At 50.4% G+C, this 22273-nt stretch overlaps 2 protein-coding genes across 4 annotated transcripts in view; both read right to left on the bottom strand.

The window, feature by feature from the left end:
- Window positions 1–734: 734 nt before the first annotated feature.
- LOC119777388 (leucine-rich repeat extensin-like protein 2) lies at window positions 735–5913 on the bottom strand. Of its 3 annotated transcripts, XM_038276244.1 has the most exons (6): window positions 5158–5913; window positions 5045–5089; window positions 4697–4976; window positions 4089–4223; window positions 3761–3794; window positions 735–3671 (listed from the first exon to the last, which is right to left on the bottom strand). In XM_038276244.1, the coding sequence occupies exons 1-6, from the start codon at window positions 5875–5877 to the stop codon at window positions 3395–3397; spliced, it is 1491 nt and encodes a 496-aa protein (XP_038132172.1). In that variant the 5' UTR covers window positions 5878–5913; the 3' UTR covers window positions 735–3394. The 3 variants fall into 3 exon arrangements, 1 of the variants encoding a protein (XP_038132172.1); XR_005279910.1 differs by lacking the exon at window positions 3761–3794 and having other exon boundaries at window positions 735–3749; window positions 3954–4223; XR_005279911.1 differs by lacking the exons at window positions 735–3671; window positions 3761–3794 and adding an exon at window positions 3857–3874 and having other exon boundaries at window positions 3966–4223.
- LOC119777387 (nuclear factor 1 C-type-like) overlaps window positions 5585–22273 on the bottom strand; it is a 71692-nt gene continuing 55003 nt past the window's right edge. The window contains 6 exon segments of the mRNA XM_038276243.1: window positions 5585–8477; window positions 15367–15435; window positions 15437–15456; window positions 15849–16011; window positions 18040–18197; window positions 18291–18404. Coding sequence (XP_038132171.1) covers window positions 8457–8477; window positions 15367–15435; window positions 15437–15456; window positions 15849–16011; window positions 18040–18197; window positions 18291–18404 — 545 coding nt within the window. The 3' untranslated portion in view covers window positions 5585–8456.

Raw genomic sequence — 22273 nt, 5'->3', positions numbered from 1 at the left:
TTATTCTTAGTTATTCCTGCTGTGGAAATGAGGACAAGTATCATCGATCTCTGCAGAGGAGCTGCTGGGACTTTTCCTGCTGTTGATCATCAGCCATTAAAGGCACCAGTTGCATCTGGTTCAGGTTGGACACTTTAGGACAGGCTGCTGGAATTTCATGGTTTTAAAGTTGGTCAAATACCAGCATCAAAGTACGGAACGTATTTCATATGAACCCTTTGGTTCTGCAGCTTCACTGGATTCGACACTTTTTCTGTTTTTCAGTAACCAGTCCTCCCTTCTCCCTGCAGTGGAATCATCTAGAATCAATCAGACGCAGGAAGTGGGGGTGCCTTCCTCATGGACATTTTGGAAAATGATTTTGACCTTTTTTATTTGACTATTTTGTGTGTTTGGATTTGAAGCTCATTATTTTGAGGCCCGATCAACACGGGTTCGCAGAAGTTACGTTGCCATGGCAACATCAAGCAAAGGTAAAGCCTGGCGGCAGCAGACTAGTTATACAATCTAATAAGATCATAAGAGACTTAATCTCCATGACACCTGTAACCATGGCAACCTGCCTGTAGCTCAGTCAGAGCGTGGAGCCGCCGCTCACCTTCACATCCAGAGAACTGTTCACTAATGTTTAAATGGAGCCAATAGGGTTAGACGTAAACACAGCGACTCAGCCAGCTGACCTAATCTATGCCCCCCCCCCCACACACACACACACAGAATGACACACTTCAGGCTGTCAGTACAGCTTGTTTATTAATGGTATATTTTGCATAGGAAAACATACTCAGCTCCAGTAATGACTTCATAAAGTATTAGAATAGTAAATATGGAAATCTGAAAGAGACGCTGCTGATGGAGAAACGCACATGCCATGGAGAGACATTCAAAACCCGGAAACCGTCCAAAAAACTGGAGCGGATGTTAAAAAGGTTGAACAGGTTTAACATGCAAACAGAACAGTAACCATTATTAAAACTGCTCTAGTCTAAAGTAGCCCTTTCCACAGTGACCATAGCTCCTCCCACTGCATCGCCCCCCCCACGCCGCACATCAGGGGCGTAACCCCCGGTTACAGCGCAGAAATATGGGAATCAGAAGTGACTTGTAACGTCGTCCTGGGGGAGGGTGGGGGGGTGGTAGTCATGCAGTCCTTAGAGTCTGTTCATGCCGACACGCGGTCAGGAGGGGGTTTATATATGCAGAGCCATCAAGCAGAGCCGTCTAAAGGGGGGGGCCTGGGGGGGCCGCGACTCGGAGCATCTGGTCCGACTCGGGATCAAACAACCAATAAAACTGAGAGAAAAAATCAAAACAAAGATCTAAACCTCTGCAGGAATCTGAGGCCGGAGGCGTCGCAGTGTGACGGACGGCTGCTGTAACGGTCCCAAGCCGACTGAGGCCCAGACCGGATCAGAACCGCCCGGCACACCGTTAGACGGCGGAAAACATCCCAAAAATACCTTTCCTTACGGGCTGCAGCGCCACAGATGATGCTATGGATGGCCTCACCCCCCAACACACGACTAAGACACCAAATCTGTTAGGAAACCGCTAAACGCTGCAGGTTCTGATGGTACTGACCCAACTGGACCCAGCAGAGCGCTGAAAGCTCAGTAGTGATCCCTGATCAGGATGTGTGTATAAATGTTCACTGGCGAAGATGGAGCGTCTGCATAACGTAGAACTGCTGCCGTCGGATTATTGTTTCAATCATTTCTGTGTTGCGTCTCAGATGAACTAATACAGCGTCTCTCAGCTGGAGATCTAACCTTTAATCTACTAATCTACGGGATCTAGAAGCGAAGAAGCAAAGCTGGAGAGGAAAAGTCCGACCCAGGAACAGAGAGCAACGCTTACATCCCAGAATAATCGATTTCTAACGCTTCACTCCGTTCCTGGGTCGCCGCATCCCTCAGTAATGAGAATCCTCCAACAGACCTTCATGTCAATCCAACCAAAGATTAGTGAAACATGCAGAAACTTTGAGCAGAAACTATCACCTCTGCTACTGAAGCATCCCTGCTCCAGATTACAGCCAGGAGGAGATGAGAGGAGTAGGAGGCCATGCAGGAGGCAGCCTTCAGTTAGAGCGGAGCCGCTGTGGACGCCTGCAGGCACGACGACGGCGGCTAGAAAAAGGAGGCTTTGCTTCTTTGCTCCTCAGCAGGATGTTGGTAGAAAGAATAAAGAAGGGAAGCGGTGTCTGATTAAACTAGAGGGTTTTCATCCCATAAACGATACGGAGACGCTAACAAGCCAAGAAGAACGTGTCGGACTAAAGCCTGAATCTGCACCAACAATGGCTTCCAGCCCACTGGCTCCACCTGGAGGAGGCAGAGTTCTGTTTGATCCACAGCTGCTGGTGAACGGACACCAGAGCTGGGAGAAAGAAATCCATTATTCTACACAATCCTATCCATCAAAGACCCAAACCGCTGCAGTTCAATCCGATTCACCCCAAACCAGGGGGTCTGGGTCCGGTTGGTACCGTGCATCAACCAGCAGTCTGAGTGGGTCTGGGTCCGGTTGGTACCGTGGATCAACCAGCAGTCTGAGTGGGTCTGGGTCCGGTTGGTACCGTGCATCAACCAGCAGTCTGAGTGGGTCTGGGTCCGGTTGGTACCGTGCATCAACCAGCAGTGTGAGTGGGTCTGGGTCCGGTTGGTACCGTGCATCAACCAGCAGTCTGAGTGGGTCTGGGTCCGGTTGGTACCGTGCATCAGCCAGCAGTCTGAGTGGGTCTGGGTCCGGTTGGTACCGTGCATCAACCAGCAGTCTGAGTGGGTCTGGGTCCGGTTGGTACCGTGCATCAACCAGCAGTCTGAGTGGGTCTGGGTCCGGTTGGTACCGTGCATCAACCAGCAGTCTGAGTGGGTCTGGGTCTGGTTGGTACCGTGCATCAGCCAGCAGTCTGAGTGGGTCTGGGTCCGGTTGGTACCGTGCATCAACCAGCAGTGTGAGTGGGTCTGGGTCCGGTTGGTACCGTGCATCAACCAGCAGTCTGAGTGGGTCTGGGTCCGGTTGGTACCGTGCATCAGCCAGCAGTCTGAGTGGGTCTGGGTCCGGTTGGTACCGTGCATCAGCCAGCAGTCTGAGTGGGTCTGGGTCCGGTTGGTACCGTGCATCAACCAGCAGTCTGAGTGGGTCTGGGTCCGGTTGGTACCGTGCATCAACCAGCAGTCTGAGCGGGTCTGGGTCCGGTTGGTACCGTGCATCAACCAGCAGTCTGAGCGGGTCTGGGTCCGGTTGGTACCGTGCATCAACCAGCAGTCTGAGTGGGTCTGGGTCCGGTTGGTACCGTGCATCAACCAGCAGTCTGAGTGGGTCTGGGTCCGGTTGGTACCGTGCATCAACCAGCAGTCTGAGTGGGTCTGGGTCCGGTTGGTACCGTGCATCAACCAGCAGTCTGAGTGGGTCTGGGTCCGGTTGGTACCCGTGCATCAACCAGCAGTCTGAGTGGGTCTGGGTCCGGTTGGTACCGTGCATCAACCAGCAGTCTGAGTGGGTCTGGGTCCGGTTGGTACCGTGCATCAACCAGCAGTCTGAGCGGGTCTGGGTCCGGTTGGTACCCGTGCATCAACCAGCAGTCTGAGTGGGTCTGGGTCCGGTTGGTACCGTGCATCAACCAGCAGTCTGAGTGGGTCTGGGTCTGGTTGGTACCGTGCATCAACCAGCAGTCTGAGCGGGTCTGGGTCCGGTTGGTACCGTGCATCAGCCAGCAGTCTGAGTGGGTCTGGGTCCGGTTGGTACCGTGCATCACCAGCAGTCTGAGTGGGTCTGGGTCCGGTTGGTACCCGTGCATCAGCCAGCAGTCTGAGTGGTCATCAACCAGCAGTCTGAGTGGGTCTGGGTCCGGTTGGTACCGTGCATCAACCAGCAGTCTGAGTGGGTTCTGGGTCGGTGGTACCGTGCATTAGCCAGCAGTCTGAGTGGTCTGGGGTCTGGTTGGGTACCCGTGCATCAACCAGCAGTCTGAGTGGGTCTGGGTCCGGTTGGTACCGTGCATCAACCAGCAGTCTGAGTGGGTCTGGGTCCGGTTGGTACCGTGCATCAGCCAGCAGTCTGAGTGGGTCTGGTCCGGTTGGTACCGTGCATCAACCAGCAGTCTGAGTGGGTCTGGGTCCGGTTGGTACCGTGCATCAGCCAGCAGTCTGAGTGGGTCTGGGTCCGGTTGGTACCGTGCATCAGCCAGCAGTCTGAGTGGGTCTGGGTCCGGTTGGTACCCGTGCATCAGCCAGCAGTCTGAGTGGGTCTGGGTCCGGTTGGTACCGTGCATCAGCCAGCAGTCTGAGTGGTCATCAACCAGCAGTCTGAGTGGGTCTGGGTCCGGTTGGTACCGTGCATCAACCAGCAGTCTGAGTGGGTCTGGGTCCGGTTGGTACCGTGCATCAGCCAGCAGTCTGAGTGGGTCTGGGTCCGGTTGGTACCGTGCATCAACCAGCAGTCTGAGTGGGTCTGGGTCCGGTTGGTACCGTGCATCAGCCAGCAGTCTGAGTGGGTCTGGGTCCGGTTGGTACCGTGCATCAGCCAGCAGTCTGAGTGGGTCTGGGTCCGGTTGGTACCGTGCATCAGCCAGCAGTCTGAGTGGGTCTGGGTCCGGTTGGTACCGTGCATCAACCAGCAGTCTGAGTGGGTCTGGGTCCGGTTGGTACCGTGCATCAACCAGCAGTCTGAGTGGGTCTGGGTCGGTTGGTACCGTGCATCAACCAGCAGTCTGAGTGGGTCTGGGTCCGGTTGGTACCGTGCATCAACCAGCAGTCTGAGTGGGTCTGGGTCCGGTTGGTACCGTGCATTACCAGCAGTCTGAGTGGGTCTGGGTCTGGTTGGTACCGTGCATCAGCCAGCAGTCTGAGTGGGTCTGGGTCCGGTTGGTACCGTGCATCAACCAGCAGTCTGAGTGGGTCTGGGTCCGGTTGGTACCGTGCATCAGCCAGCAGTCTGAGTGGGTCTGGGTCCGGTTGGTACCGTGCATCAACCAGCAGTCTGAGTGGGTCTGGGTCCGGTTGGTACCGTGCATCAGCCAGCAGTCTGAGTGGTCATCAACCAGCAGTCTGAGTGGGTCTGGGTCCGGTTGGTACCGTGCATCAACCAGCAGTCTGAGTGGGTCTGGGTCCGGTTGGTACCGTGCATCAGCCAGCAGTCTGAGTGGTCATCAACCAGCAGTCTGAGTGGGTCTGGGTCCGGTTGGTACCGTGCATCAACCAGCAGTCTGAGTGGGTCTGGGTCCGGTTGGTACCGTGCATCAGCCAGCAGTCTGAGTGGGTCTGGGTCCGGTTGGTACCGTGCATCAACCAGCAGTCTGAGTGGGTCTGGGTCCGGTTGGTACCGTGCATCAGCCAGCAGTCTGAGTGGGTCTGGGTCCGGTTGGTACCGTGCATCAGCCAGCAGTCTGAGTGGGTCTGGGTCTGGTTGGTACCGTGCATCAGCCAGCAGTCTGAGTGGGTCTGGGTCCGGTTGGTACCGTGCATCAGCCAGCAGTCTGAGTGGGTCTGGGTCCGGTTGGTACCGTGCATCAGCCAGCAGTCTGAGTGGGTCTGGGTCTGGTTGGTACCGTGCATCAGCCAGCAGTCTGAGTGGGTCTGGGTCCGGTTGGTACCGTGCATCAACCAGCAGTCTGAGTGGGTCTGGGTCCGGTTGGTACCGTGCATCAGCCAGCAGTCTGAGTGGGTCTGGGTCCGGTTGGTACCGTGCATCAACCAGCAGTCTGAGTGGGTCTGGGTCCGGTTGGTACCGTGCATCAGCCAGCAGTCTGAGTGGGTCTGGGTCCGGTTGGTACCGTGCATCAGCCAGCAGTCTGAGTGGGTCTGGGTCCGGTTGGTACCGTGCATCAACCAGCAGTCTGAGTGGGTCTGGGTCCGGTTGGTACCGTGCATCCATGTCTCCATGGAGACGGGGTCCAGAGATGTTGTAACCTTTAGTCTGATTCCTGGAAACTGATCCAGGAGGAGAAACTGTCGGTCAATTTAGGACAAACCAGTCATTCAGTCCCAGTCCAGCCAATGGGAGACAGTCATCGTAATAACGACCATATTATTGATCTTGATGATCGTAAGGATCTGAACCAGACAACCTGCCGTGATCCAAGGACACGATAAATAACTGAACTGTTCTTTAGTTTCCACCGCGCCTCCCTGTATCACCATGAGCTCTTTAGCTCCCTCTGCTGACTGCAGAGGGCGTTGCGGCGTTTTCTGTGCCTTCAGTCTGCAGATCATTTTCTCTCAGCGCATGCAGACCATCGTCATCGTTGGCAGGCTGGAGGAAAGCAACATTAGCCGTGGGAGGAATATATGAATAAAACCGATGCAGCAGGAAGGCAGATCATCTTTATACAAATCAACCAGATTAAAAGAAAATGGCTACAAGGTGCACTAAGATTTAGTTTGATCATTATTAGTTGATTCTGATTATTACCTCCATGGCTTAGAACCTCCTCTTTCTTCTTCCACCCAGAACAGTCTTCTCATTTTAATGGGCGGAGCCAAACCTTCAGGCATCTTAACATTCACAGAGCAGTCCTTGTGTCACCAACAACACGCCCACTAAAAAAGATACATGAACGCCGTAGCGCCTGTGATCCTGCAGATGGATGTTCTCCACGTGTCCATGAGCAAGCTCTGCTGATTTAGTGTTCCTCTGGAAATGAAGCAGTCATGTGTGGAACCTGGAGAACATCTCAAACATGCAGGAAGGGATCCACTAGAGGAGTGGAGTCTGTTAATTAAGGCTACTTCTGTGTGGGAGGGGAACCGGTTGGGGTTGCTAGGTAACAGCGGTTGCATATACTAAGGACAAAGCGCTTCACTGTCTTCAATGATGAGCAGTGAAGAAAACATGCAGGTTCAGACATAAAATCCACTTTAAGCAGCTCAGAGGAAGAGAAGGCCTGAGAGGAGCTGCGGCGCAATCTAACCCACGTCACATACTCGTTAGTTTGCTGCTTAAGGTGGACATAGACGCGCTGCTGCAGCCTAGAACAGTAACGGGTAGAATGTACAACACGCCCCAGGTTCTGATGTGGACCAATCATATTTTTGGTATCCAGCACAAGAAGGTGACCATGAAGTAAAACATTCAGAGCAAAGCTAACGTCTGCGGAGGCCGGGATCAAAGGGGAGGAGGAGGAGATCTGATTGGACGAGCGTTTGATTCGCCTCTAGAGCAGAAGCAAGTGCATGAAGCTAATGCTTCCATTAGCGTCTCTTCTTAGGGACGCAAAGAGGGTTCAGATCCCGCCGGTCCTGAACCAGCGTCTCTTCATGCTTCGGTTTTCAGAGCAACCAATCAAAGTGATGGAGGTTCCCACATTAAAAAGGCCTTATTGTTGCATATTCAGAATATTGCTTTGATTTGGGTTTTAACAGAACATGGATTTGAGTCTTTTTTGTATGAAGACAAACTGGGATTATTGTCTGGATCTCATCATATGCTGATGATACTTCTATATTCAATAAGCCAGTCGGCTAAGGTGAGCCAACGCATACAGAACCAGAACCTGTGGGGAGTTTCTCCAGAGGAGCAGCTCTCTGCTCTCCTCAGGCCGGTCAGGCTTGGCCATCCCATAATATGAATGGATGTGAAAGAGGAAGGTCAGTATGAGGCTTTCTGCTCCAAACATCTCCTCAGGACAGAGCAGTGATCTGTTAACAGACCTAATACTGAGCAGCAGGGGTTACTACGCACTAATCAGAACTATGGAGCAGAACCATGGCTTTAGCCTGATTCAGGAACAAACATCTCCAGCTTGTGTTTTACACCCTTCTGTAGATGAAAGTGCTTGTGTCGGGGCAAGGAGAGAAATCTGATTTCTCTTCCTGTTTTCAAACATCTTGCAAAGCGACTCGCTAGTTTCAGTTTGATGAAATAAAGAGAAAGCTTCTGTCTTTGGGTCGGTGATAAAAAAAAAAAAAGTCAGCTTATCTCAAAAATGGCTAAAGTGCAAACAAACACACATAGAAACATTCGAGCCAGTCTGGAACCAATGGAGGCTTGTTTGCATATATCAAAAGCAGCACCTGCATGGATGAGGGGTTTAAAGCAGACCGCTGGATAAAGGCTGACAGATCCTGGGACAACAGGGTCCATCCGTGGGATGCAGCTGGTTTAAAAGCTTCTCAGGAACCACAGACCGTACAAAGTCTTCCTGCTTCCAGAAGCCGCTCACACATCTACACCAACCCACAGCTGTCATAAAAAACCCCAGAAGCTGTCTTTGTAACTATGCAGTATTATAAAGCAGAGGTCATTCAGGCGGTGCTGGAGGCCGAGCAGCATCCGTGGCGTTGCCTCTAGGTGGGTCTCCTGCTATGAAGATCAAGATAGATTCACATATCTTGATGTTTCTGTCATTCTCTAATCAAACTGAAGATATTTTCCATCTGATAAAGTCTTGGTCAGGTTGTTTCCTTTCCTCCCGGAGATGATGTCAGGATCATCAGCTTTCTGCAAACGTTCCTTTAGTTGCCAAGATACCAAGACTGAAAAAGAAAAAAACAAAGCAAAACAAAACATTGGTGAGAATGGCAACCAGAAAAACTGAACATCAGTCAGAACCAATCTACCGTCTGACCCACCATTCAACGCAACGACCAACCCACCATGCAACACAACGACTGACCCACCAACCGACCCACCATTCAACGCAACGACTGACCCACCAACCGACCCACCATTCAACGCAACGACCAACCCACCTTGCAACGCAACGACCGACCCACCATTCAATGCAACGACCAACCCACCATGCAAAGCAACGACCGACCCACCATTCAACGCAACGACCAACCCACCATGCAACGCAACCACCGACCCACCATTCAACACGACTGACCCACCAACCGACCCACCATTCAACGCAAAGACCAACCCACCATGTAACGCAACGACCGACCCACCATTCAACACAACGACTGACCCACCAACCGACCCACCATTTAACGCAACAACCAACCCACCATGCAACGCAACGACCGACCCACCATTCAACACAACGACTGACCCACCAACCGACCCACCATTCAACGCAACGACCAACCCACCTTGCAACGCAACGACCGACCCACCATTCAACGCAACGACCGACCCACCATGCAAAGCAACGACCGACCCACCATTCAACGCAACGACCAACCCACCATGCAACGCAACAACCGACCCACCATTCAACACGACTGACCCACCAACCGACCCACCATTCAACGCAAAGACCAACCCACCATGCAACGCAACGACCGACCCACCATTCAACGCAAAGACCAACCCACCATGCAACGCAACGACCGACCCACCATTCAACACAACGACTGACCCACCAACCGACCCACCATTTAACGCAACAACCAACCCACCATGCAACGCAACGACCGACCCACCATTCAACACAACGACTGACCCACCAACCGACCCACCATTCAACGCAACGACCAACCCACCATGCAATGCAACGACCGACCCACCATTCAACACAACGAACGACCTACCATTCATCGCAACAAACGACCCACCATTCAATGCAACGACGACCCACCGACCGACCCACAGACCGACTCAACGACTGACCCACCGACCGACCCACCGACGACTCAACGACCAACCCAGCATTCAATGCAACCACTGACCCACCAACCGACCCACAGACCGACTCAATGACTGACCTACTGACCGACCCACCGACCGACTCAACGACTGACCTACTGACCGACCCACCGACCGACTCAACGACCAACCCAGCATTCAATGCAACCACCGACCCACCGACCGACCCACAGACCGACTCAACAACTGACCCACCGACCGACCCACAGACCGACTCAACGACCGACCCACCATTCAACGCAACGACCGACTCAACAACCGACCCATCATTCAACACAACGACCGACCCACAGACCGACTCAAGTACCGACCCACCATTCAACGCAACGACCGACCCACCACTCAACACAACGAACAACCCACAGACCGACTCAACAACCGACCCATCATTCAACACAACGACCGACCCACAGACCGACTCAACAACCGACCCATCATTCAACACAACGACCGACCCACAGACCGACTCAACAACCGACCCATCATTCAACACAACGACCGACCCACAGACCGACTCAATGACCGACCCACCATTCGACGCAACGACCGACCCACCACTCAACACAACGAACAACCCACCGACCGACCCAACAACTTACCTACCATTCAACGCAACGAACGACCCAACGACCGACTCACCATTCAACGCAACCAACGACCCAACGACCGACTCACCATTCAACGCAACGACCAACCCACCATGCAATGCAACGACAGACCCACCATTCAACGCAACGAACGACCCACCATTCAATGCAACGACGACCCACCGACCGACCCACAGACCGACTCAATGACTGACCCACCGACCGACTCAACGACTGACCTACTGACCGACCCACCGACCGACTCAACGACCAACCCACCATGCAATGCAACGACCGACCCACCGACCGACTCAACGACCAACCCAGCATTCAATGTAACCACTGACCCACCAACCGACCCACAGACCGACTCAATGACTGACCCACCGACCAACTCAACGACTGACCTACTGACCGACCCACCGACCGACTCAACGACCAACCCACCATTCAACGCAACCAACCACCCAACGACCGACTCACCATTCAACGCAACGAACGACCCACCGATCGACCCAACGACCAACCCACCATTCAACGCAACCAACCACCCAACGACCGACTCAACATTCAACGCAACGACCAACCCACCATGCAATGCAACGACCGACCCACCACCCGACCCACAGACCGACTCACTGACTGACCTACTGACCGACCCACCGACCGACTCAACGACTGACCTACTGACCGACCCACCCACCGACTCAACGACCGACCCACCATTCAACGCAACGACGACCCACCGACCGACCCACCGACCGACTCAACGACCAACCCAGCATTCAATGCAACCACTGACCCACCACCCGACCCACAGACCGACTCACTGACTGACCTACTGACCGACCCACCGACCGACTCAACGACTGACCTACTGACCGACCCACCGACCGACTCAACGACCAACCCAGCATTCAATACAACCACCGACCCACCGACCGACCCACAGACCGACTCAACGATTGACCCACCGACCGACTCAACGACCGACCCACCATTCAACGCAACAACCGACTCAACAACCGACCCATCATTAAACACAATGACCGACCCACCGACCGACCCACAGACCGACTCAATGACCGACCCACCATTCAAAGCAATGACAGACCCACCATTCAACGCAATGACAGACCTACCATTCAACGCAACGAACGACCCAACGACCAACCCACCATTCAACGCAACCAACGACCCAACAACCGACCCATCATTAAACACAATGACCGACCCACCGACCGACCCACAGACCGACTCAATGACCGACCCACCATTCAAAGCAATGACAGACCCACCATTCAACGCAATGACAGACCTACCATTCAACGCAACGAACGACCCAACGACCAACCCACCATTCAACGCAACCAACGACCCAACAACCGACTCACCATTCAACGCAACGACCGACCCACCGACTGATCCAATGACCGACCTACCATTCAACGCAACGACGACCCACCGACCGACCCACCGACCGACTCAACGACCAACCCAGCATTCAATGCAACCACTGACCCACCACCCGACCCACAGACCGACTCACTGACTGACCTACTGACCGACCCACCGACCGACTCAACGACTGACCTACTGACCGACCCACCGACCGACTCAACGACCAACCCAGCATTCAATACAACCACCGACCCACCGACCGACCCACAGACCGACTCAACGATTGACCCACCGACCGACTCAACGACCGACCCACCATTCAACGCAACGACCGACTCAACAACCGACCCATCATTAAACACAATGACCGACCCACCGACCGACCCACAGACCGACTCAATGACCGACCCACCATTCAAAGCAATGACAGACCCACCATTCAACGCAATGACAGACCTACCATTCAACGCAACGAACGACCCAACGACCAACCCACCATTCAACGCAACCAACGACCCAACAACCGACTCACCATTCAACGCAACGACCGACCCACCGACTGATCCAATGACCGACCTACCATTCAACCCAACGACCGACCCAACGACCAACCCAACAACTGACCTACCATTCAACACAACGACCGACCCACCGACTGACCCACCGACCGACCCACCATTCAACGCAACGACCGACCCACCGACAGAGCCTCCGCCGGTGAAGAGAACTCCCACTGTCACATTGTGCTGTTTTGGTAAAACACAGAAAACCAAACTTTTTTAAATAAAAGACAGAAATAAAAGTCCATCTCTCATCATGGCAGTCATGCAATCCGAAATCTTTTGCCAGACTGGAGGCCTTTAAAATTAAAGGCTGTTCGTTTCAGTGTTTTTCTTTTTTCGTCTGCAAACACATAGAGCTATAATTTTAAGATGCTGACACGGGGCATCTGTGATATTTTATTTGAGGTTATCAAACTCTCCCCCAGACATTGGCCATTTCTAAATTCACTAGAACGTGAGTACAGACTCGTGTTCTCGCCAAGTCTGTTCTTTTCAAGAACCCAGGAAAGTCTGGACTCGAAGAACGGGAGCACGCAAAATAAATCTGGGTCAACTGGAACTGCAGCGTACTGATGACATCACCATATTCAAAGCTAGTCTGGAGCTGCATTTCACCTCCTGTTATTAATAGTCTCTAGATAATAATAAATTATTTTTTCATTTAGTGGAGGAATAATGATGAACACAGTCAGATAAACACAAATCAAATGAACGTCTGGCTGCTGCAGACGGGCTAACGTTAGCCCTGGCTGCAGCAGACGGGCTAACGTTAGCCCTGGCTGCTGCGGACGGGCCAACGGTAGCCCTGGCTGCTGCGGACGGGCTAACGTTAGCCCTGGCTGCTGCAGACGGGCTAACGTTAGCCCTGGCTGCTGCGGAAGGGCTAACGTTAGCCCTGGCTGCTGCAGACGGGCTAACGTTAGCCCTGGCTGCTGCGGACGGGCCAACGTTAGCCCTGGCTGCTGCGGACGGGCTAACGTTAGCCCTGGCTGCTGCAGAAGGGCCAACGTTAGCCCTGGCTGCTGCGGACGGGCTAACGTTAGCCGTGGCTGCTGCGGACGGGCTAACGTTAGCCCTGGCTGCTGCAGAAGGGCCAACGTTAGCCCTGGCTGCTGCGGACGGGCTAACGTTAGCCCTGGCTGCTGCGGAAGGGCCAACGTTAGCCCTGGCTGCTGCGGACGGGCTAACGTTAGCCCTGGCTGCTGCAGAAGGGCCAACGTTAGCCCTGGCTGCTGCGGACGGGCTAACGTTAGCCCTGGCTGCTGCGGACGGGCCAACGTTAGCCCTGGCTGCTGCGGACGGGCCAACGTTAGCCCTGGCTGCTGCGGACGGGCCAACGTTAGCCCTGGCTGCTGCGGACGGGCCAACGTTAGCCCTGGCTGCTGCGGACGGGCTAACGTTAGCCCTGGCTGCTGCGGAAGGGCCAACGTTAGCCCTGGCTGCTGCGGACGGGCTAACGTTAGCCCTGGCTGCTGCAGACGGGCCAACGTTAGCCCTGGCTGCTGCGGACGGGCCAACGTTAGCCCTGGCTGCTGCGGACGGGCTAACGTTAGCCCTGGCTGCTGCGGACGGGCCAACGTTAGCCCTGGCTGCTGCGGACGGGCTAACGTTAGCCCTGGCTGCTGCAGACGGGCCAACGTTAGCCCTGGCTGCTGCGGACGGGCTAACGTTAGCCCTGGCTGCTGCGGAAGGGCCAACGTTAGCCCTGGCTGCTGCGGACGGGCTAACATTAGCCCTGGCTGCTGCAGACGGGCCAGCGTTAGCCGTGGCTGCTGCGGACAGGCCAACGTTAGCCCTGGCTGCTGCGGACGGGCCAACGTTAGCCGTGGCTGCTGCGGACGGGCTAACGTTAGCCCTGGCTGCTGCAGACGGGCCAACGTTAGCCCTGGCTGCTGCGGACGGGCTAACGTTAGCCCTGGCTGCTGCGGACGGGCTAACGTTAGCCCTGGCTGCTGCAGAAGGGCCAACGTTAGCCTGGCTGCTGCGGACGGGCTAACGTTAGCCCTGGCTGCTGCAGAAGGGCCAACGTTAGCCCTGGCTGCTGCGGACGGGCTAACGTTAGTTTTGGAGCTCCGCTGGTTGCAGCGGGTCTCTCAACTTTGGATTTTTTTCAAAATTACGCATTAAATCAGTAAATGGACCATATAGTGAAGCTTTGAAGTATAATGTTCTCGCCTCAAATGATCTTAAAACTTGCTTTTATTGAACAACAGACACAGAAAGGGAACTTTTAGCTTTCAATGGAGCGCTTCATTGAAAGCTGCTGCTGCCGCAGTGCATGCTGGGACAGCTGTCAATCTCAAGAACAGACAAATCTGCTCTGATGCATGCTGGGTAAAAAGGGAGGGGTGAGAACAACATCCGGAGACTTTGTCCGTTCTCGGTCTGCTGTTCTTGTGAACTGGAACAGTACTCGGGCTGAGGCTGATGACGTTTCACGAGAACGCCAAAGTCCACATAATGAGAAACGGCCAATGATTAAATCCCACAGAACGCCATCACAGACTGGCAATCAGTCTCCGAATCCTGATGCCAACGTTTGGGACCAGATGAGGTTAAAGAAAGTCTTTAGATTCAACACTCTGGCCTGTTTTTATCAGTCCACTGCTTGCCGTACATCGGAGCAGCTTTAATCTGCAGGAAACTGCTGGATGGACTTCATTAAACCAGCATTCAACTGGGAGCTGTGGGACGAGGATGAGAAGGATAGAAACTTCACAGCTAGAGAGGCTTACAGTCGCCATGGCGACAGACAAAGGAAATAAAGCCTGCTTCCTTCATCCCCTCATTGAGTCTGGTTTCTGTTAAAGTTTGTTAAAAATAATCAAAATTCTGGCACATCTGGGTCAAAGTGTTGCTGGCGTTAGCTTTGGCATCTAACAGATTTTACTACTTGATTAACGTTTTAATTCTCTTTAAAATTCTTCTCAGAATTCTTAGAAGCTGTTTTTTTGAAGAAGGCGATTCTGCTGCCTCCTAGTGGACGCTGTGCAGACCTTCATGGTTCAGATGATGTCATACCGCCTCCGATCCTTAGTGACCCTTCCAACGTTAACTAGTTGGTAACAGTCAGAGGACTCTGACCCTCACTGCTATGACAGTTAATCCGCTCCATGCTGCTTCTTAGGAACCAGCCGGATTAAACCGGATTACATTAAAGTGAGGATCTGATGCTTAATTGAATCAATAATGAGCCGAGCCGTTCAAACATCCGGACTCACCTGGGTTTGGTAAAGTCCTCCCGGGTCCCGAGGGTTGATTCCCACGAAGGAAGACCGACTGGCAGGGGGGGGTCCCAGGGGCGGAGTATGCTGAGGGCAGCACACACGGACGTTAGCTTAAGACGCTATTATCAACACAAAGCTCCTCCATCAAACACAGAGGATAATGTTTAGCATCTAAGCTCCAGGTCTGGTCTTTGTTTCCACAGATGGAGGAGGCCGTCTATCCCACAGGAAGGAGGTAAACCCACCCCATCCCCTGCCATGTCCACCAACAGTCCACCATTCCAGCCTGCAGCCGCCAAGAAGAACAAGATGGCTTCATCCACACGTTAGCTTCAGGCCCAATCAACCCTCAGACAGACGGACCTGAAATCTACCTCCATGGAGACCTCAGCCTCCTCTCCACAGGAAGAGCCAAACATCTCCAGCCAAAGGAACCTGACACCACATGTTTGATTTTAAACTGGTTTTTCACTTACTGGGAGATGTAGGGGAGTTGGCCCCCCCATCAGAGGAGGAGGTAGAAGCTTTAGACTCTGTGGGAGCTGCTGGTCTGGGGAGGGAGGCTGCTGGTCCAGGAGGAGCTAACATCTGGGAGGAGATATAATGGCTGGACACTTTGACCTGAGTGCTGCCGTTCAGCTGAAACAGGATCAGAGGAAGGATGGGCATTATCCCACAGAAATGTCATCGACTAGAACTAGAAATTCTAGAATTATTCACACCCTGTATTCAGTTAAACATTATTATTATTCATTAACATTTTTATTGTTAGACTTTCTTGGATTTTATAACCTATATGGTGGTGATAAAAGTACAAACCAAATTTTCCGCACTATAAGGCCTGTCTGTTTCCAAACTTTATTAGACAGCATGGGATTAATTTCCACTGTTATGCTGATGATACCCAGCTATATCTGTCTATAAATCCAGATGAAGCTAACCCATTACATAGATTACAGGCATGTCTGAAGACATAAAAACCTGGATGACTCTTAACTTTCTGCTTCTGAATGCAGACAAAACAGAAGTTATAGTCTTTGGACCAGAGTCTCTGAAAAAGAAGCTGATTAGCCAGTCACTTCATCTGGATGGGATTAAACTGATTTCAGATAATAAAGTAAAAAATCTTGGTGTTATTTTTGATCAGGACCTGTCATTTAAATCCCATATCAAAGAGGTTTCTAGAATTTCCTTCTTTCATCTGAGGAACATTGCAAAAATGAGCAATCTCCTGTCCAGGGGTGATGCTGAGAAACTAGTCCATGCATTTGTTACTTCAAGGCTGGACTATTGTAATTCTTTACTATCAGGAAGTCCACAAACTGTAGTTAAAAGCCTTCAGCTGATCCAAAATGCTGCAGCCAGAGTTCTGATGAAAATGAAAAAGAGAGATCATATCTCTCCTATCCTGGCTTCTCTTCATTGGCTTCCTGTTAAATCCAGAATAGAATTTAAAATCCTCCTTCTCACATATAAAGCCTTAAATGGCCAAGCTCCATCTGATATCAGAGATCTGATTGTTCCTTATGTTCCTAACAGAGCACTTCGCTCTCAATCTGCAGGTTTACTAGTGGTTCCTAGAATTTCTAAAAGTAGAATGGGAGGCAGATCTTTTAGTTCTCAGGCTCCTCTCCTGTGGAACCAACTACCAGTTTTAGTCCGTGAGGCAGACACCCTGTCTACTTTTAAGGCTAGGCTTAAAACTTTCCTTTTTGATAAAGCTTCTAGTTAGAGTGGCTCAGGTTATCCTGAGCTATCTCTATAGTTCTGCTGCTATAGGCTTAGACTGCTGGAGGACATAGGGACCCCTTTTTCATCATTCTGCTTCATTCTATCTCTATTCTCCCACTCTGCAGAATCTGTTAGTTCAATCTCTAACGTTCTGCTCTCTCTGCTTTTTCTCATAGTAGCTTCATCTGGTCTGTTCCTGTTTGGCTGTGACTCCATCCTGGAGAGAAACATCAGCTGTGCTGCTGCCATCAACACCTTTGTTTCTAGATGTTGGAGCTTGGCCTGTTTTCCAGTGTAGTCCTGTTTCTCTGACTGTGACTAACTGGATGTGCTCTCTTCATCCTCTGACATGGGAGCTGGCTCGGAGCTCGTCTGCCTGGCTGTGTGTTTCCTGGACGGGGCCGCCTGTGGAGCTGGTTGACAGTTGCCTTTTGTATCTATGCTTCTTTTTCTATGTCTGCTTCTGTCTCCTTGAACCCCAGTGGGCCTCAGCAGATGGCCGCTCACACTGAGCCTGGTTCTGCTGGAGGTTTCTTCCTGTTCAAAGGGAGTTTTTCCTCTCCACTGTCGCTACAAGCATGTTTAGTGTGAGGGATTGCTGAAGAGTCAATGAGTCGATGCAATCAGCTGGTTTTCCTTAGATAGAAAACTTTGAATCAATCTGACTGGATGATCTGGTGAACTGGAAAGTGACCTGAGATGACATGATGTGAATTGGAGCTATAGAAATATACTGAATAGAATTGAATTTTCATATAAAAGGCGCACCCCTTCATGCTCTTCTACTGCAGCGTAAAATGGAGGCTGCCTTCCGCTGTTCTTTGCTTCTAGATGTTTCATTTGTTCCTTTCTGTCCACTTTGTGTTTCTCTGTTATTTTCTCTGGTCTGAAGTTTAGTTAAAAGTCGGAAACTAAAAAAGAATGAAAAGCACTTACAGAGTTTGGGGATTGGTTTGCAGGATCACAGGCCATGGAGACCAGGTCCTTCAGGGGGTCCTGGGTCAGGTGGGGGGGGTAGCGGATCGCTCCGTGGGCAAAGTAGGAAGAAGATGGAAAGTGGATGGATGAGGAGGGATGAGGACACCGAGAGAGGCCTGACCAAAACACAAAATAATGCTTTAGGAAGTTCCTGCAGAAGGTCCAGAGCATGTGGATGAAGGGGGGGGGGAGCGCTGCGCTCTACCAACCGCTGTGCACGGCTATGACTGGACGGTGGTGCTGCGTGAAGGACCCCATTCTTGGTGAGCCCTCCTGTGGGGAGGGGCTGTCCAGCTCCGCCTTCTTCACCGGGGGAGACAAACCTGGACACAAAGGTATGGAAACACTGTTTACCAACTGATTAGCTCCTCCCTCATCAGAACGCCAACAGCAACTAAGCTCGCTGTGCTGGTTCCTGCTTCTGCACCCATCAGGAGGCAGTCAGAGAAACAAGGCGCAGCAGAGCCAGATGACCCTGCTGACAGCGACTGGGAATAATTACCTGGGAACTGCTTACTGTCACCGCATGCAGGTTTAAACCCGTTAGTCGCTTCCTTTATACTCAAACACCGCTAAGAGATTAAGTCCTAGAAGCTGTGAAGACGTTTGGGAACATTTCTGGTGACTACCTCTCGAATTTTACCAAAAGAATAAAAGCGCTAAACCAACCAATCAGTTTAAACCCAACAAGTGTTTAACATGTTGGGTTTACATATAAGTCTGTCTGTTTTAGAGCAGAGCAGCTTTGATATTCCATCAAAATGTTGGTGGTGTTTGGACAACAGAGAAAGAGCGGCATAAATTCACATCCTCCAATATTCGTCATTTAACTCATTAACAGACCTAAATTCATTCTAAGTGGCATCATTAAATCAAGCTAAACTATCATTACAGATGTTTGATCAATGCACTCAATAGAGGAGAAAAAGAACAGATAAAAATGTTAGAAAGCCATTACACGTCCTAGTAAAGAAGCAGACCTGCACACTACTGCCACGACTAACCCTAAAATAAAAGTTTTATGTAACATAATGAAGCTGTCGGCATTACCTCCCTGCCAGCGCTACTTCACTATTAGACTTACCTTACTCTCAGCATTATTTCACTTTAGCGTTACCTCACTGTCAGCGTTACTCAACTGCCAGCGTTACTTCACTGTTACCATTACTTCACTATAAGGGTTACTTCACTGTCTGCGTTACTTTACTGTCAGCGTCGCTTAATTTTCAGCGTTACTTCACTATTAGACTTACTTCACTTTCAGCATTATTTCACTTTAGCGTTACCTCACTGTCAGCGTTACTTCAATGCCAGCGTTACTTCACTGTTACCATTACTTCACTATAAGGGTTACTTCACTGTCTGCGTTACTTTACTGTCAGCGTCGCTTAATTTTCAGCGTTACTTCACTATTAGACTTACTTCACTTTCAGCATTATTTCACTTTAGCGTTACCTCACTGTCAGCGTTACTTCAATGCCAGCGTTACTTCACTGTTACCATTACTTCACTATAAGGGTTACTTCACTGTCTGCGTTACTTTACTGTCAGCGTCGCTTAATTTTCAGCGTTACTTCACTATTAGACTTACTTCACTTTCAGCATTATTTCACTTTAGCGTTACCTCACTGTCAGCGTTACTCAACTGCCAGCGTTACTTCACTGTCAGCGTTACTCAACTGTTACCATTACTTCACTATAAGGGTTACTTCACTGTCTGCGTTACTTTACTGTCAGCGTCGCTTAATTTTCAGCGTTACTTCACTGTTAGCATAACTTCACTGACAGCGTTACTTCATCTTTAGCGTTACTTTACTGTCAGCTTTACTTCACTGTCAGCGTTACTTCATCTTTAGCGTTACTTCATCTTTAGCTTTACTTCACTGTCAGCGTTACTTCACTGTTAGCGTTACTTCATCTTTAGCGTTACTTTACTGTCAGCTTTACTTCACTGTTAGCGTTACTTCACTGTCAGCGTTACTTCACTGTCAGCGTTACCTCACTATTAGCGTTACTTCACTGTCAGCGTTACTTTACTGTCAGCTTTACTTCACTGTCAGCGTTACTTCACTGTCAGCGTTACTTCACTGTCAGCGTTACCTCACTATTAGCGTTACTTCACTGTCAGCGTTACTTTACTGTCAGCTTTACTTCACTGTCAGCGTTACTTCACTGTCAGCGTTACCTCACTATTAGCTTTACTTCACTGTCAGCGTTACTTCACTGTCAGCGTTACCTCACTATTAGCTTTACTTCACTGTCAGCGTTACCTCACTATTAGCATTACTTCACTGTCAGCGTTACTTCACTGTCAGCGTTACCTCACTATTAGCTTTACTTCACTGTCAGCGTTACTTCACTGTCAGCGTTACCTCACTATTAGCTTTACTTCACTGTCAGCGTTACCTCACTATTAGCGTTACTTCACTGTCAGCGTTACTTCACTGTCAGCGTTACCTCACTATTAGCTTTACTTCACTGTCAGCGTTACTTCACTGTTAGCGTTACTTCATCTTTAGCGTTACTTTACTGACAGCTTTACTTCACTGTTAGCGTTACTTCACTGTCAGCGTTACTTCACTGTCAGCGTTACCTCACTATTAGCGTTACTTCATCTTTAGCGTTACTTTACTGTCAGCTTTACTTCACTGTTAGCGTTACTTCACTGTTAGCGTTACTTCATCTTTAGCGTTACTTTACTGTCAGCTTTACTTCACTGTCAGCGTTACTTCATCTTTAGCGTTACTTTACTGTCAGCTTTACGTCACTGTTAGCGTTACTTAACTGCCAGAGTTACTACACTGTAAGCGTCACTTTACTGTCAGCGTCACTTCACTGTCAGCATCACTTCACTGTCAGCATTACTTCACTGTCTGAGTTACTTTACTGTCAGCGTCGCTTAATTTTCAGCGTTACTTCACTGTTAGCATTACTTCACTGACAGCGTTACTTCATCTTTAGCGTTACTTTACTGTCAGCCTTACTTCACTGTCAGCGTTACTTCACTGTTAGTGTTACTTCATCTTTAGCGTTACTTCACTGTCAGCGTTACTTCACTGTTAGCTTTACTTCACCTCTAGCGTTACTTTACTGTCAGCTTTACTTCACTGTTAGCGTTACTTAACTGCCAGAGTTACTACACTGTCAGCATTACTTCACTGTCTGCGTTACTTTACTGTCAGCGTCGCTTAATTTTCAGCGTTACTTCACTGTTAGCATTACTTCACTGACAGCGTTACTTCATCTTTAGCGTTACTTTACTGTCAGCCTTACTTCACTGTCAGCGTTACTTCACTGTTAGCGTTACTTCATCTTTAGCGTTACTTCACTGTCAGCGTTACTTCACTGTTAGCTTACTTCATCTTTAGCGTTACTTTACTGTCAGCGTTACTTCACTGTTAGCGTTACTTCATCTTTAGCGTTACTTCACTGTCAGCGTTACTTCACTGTTAGCGTTACTTCATCTTTAGCGTTACTTCACTGTCAGCATTACTTCACTGTCAGCGTTACTTCACTGTTAGCTTTACTTCATCTTTAGCGTTACTTTACTGTCAGCGTTACTTCACTGTTAGCGTTACTTCATCTTTAGCGTTACTTCACTGTCAGCGTTACTTCACTGTTAGCTTTACTTCATCTTTAGCGTTACTTCACTGTCAGCGTTACTTCACTGTTAGCTTTACTTCATCTTTAGCGTTACTTCACTGTCAGTGTTACTTCACTGTTAGCCTTACTTCACTGTTAGCTTTACTTCATCTTTAGCGTTACTTTACTGTCAGCTTTACTTCACTGTTAGCGTTACTTAACTGCCAGAGTTACTACACTGTAAGCATCACTTCACTGTCAGCGTCACTTCAGTGTCAGCATCACTTTACTGTCAGCGTCACTTCACTGTCAGCATTACTTCACTGTTAGCGTTACTTAACTGCCAGAGTTACTACACTGTAAGCGTTACTTCGCTGTCAGCATTACTTCACCGTCAGCTTTACTTCACTGTCAGCCTCACTTTACTGACAGTAACGCTGACAGTGAAGTGAGGCTGACAGTGAAGTAATGATGACAGTGAAGTTACTTCACTGTCAGCATTACTTCACTGTCAGCGTTACTTCACTGTTAGCGTTACTTCATCTTTAGCGTTACTTCACTGTCAGCGTTACTTCACTGTTAGCGTTACTTCATCTTTAGCGTTACTTCA

The sequence above is a fragment of the Cyprinodon tularosa genome, unplaced genomic scaffold (genome assembly GCF_016077235.1).
Source record: "Cyprinodon tularosa strain WSP-4 unplaced genomic scaffold, ASM1607723v1 ctg1230, whole genome shotgun sequence".
Taxonomy (NCBI): Eukaryota; Metazoa; Chordata; class Actinopteri; order Cyprinodontiformes; family Cyprinodontidae; genus Cyprinodon; species Cyprinodon tularosa.
The sequence above is the reverse complement of the archived record's forward strand: the minus strand, read 5'-3'. Positions and strand labels throughout refer to the sequence as shown.

Coding starts and splice junctions, on each gene's coding strand:
- LOC119777388 (XM_038276244.1), bottom strand. CDS start 5,877: ATGGATGCACGGTACCAACCGGACCCAGACCCACTCAGACTGCTGGTT. Junction 5,090..5,157: donor CAGACCCACTCAGACTGCTG/GTTGATGACCAC, acceptor CTCAGACTGCTG/GTTGATGCACGGTACCAACC. Junction 3,795..4,088: donor AGACTGCTGGTTGATGCACG/GTACCAACCGGA, acceptor GCTGATGCACGG/GTACCAACCGGACCCAGACC.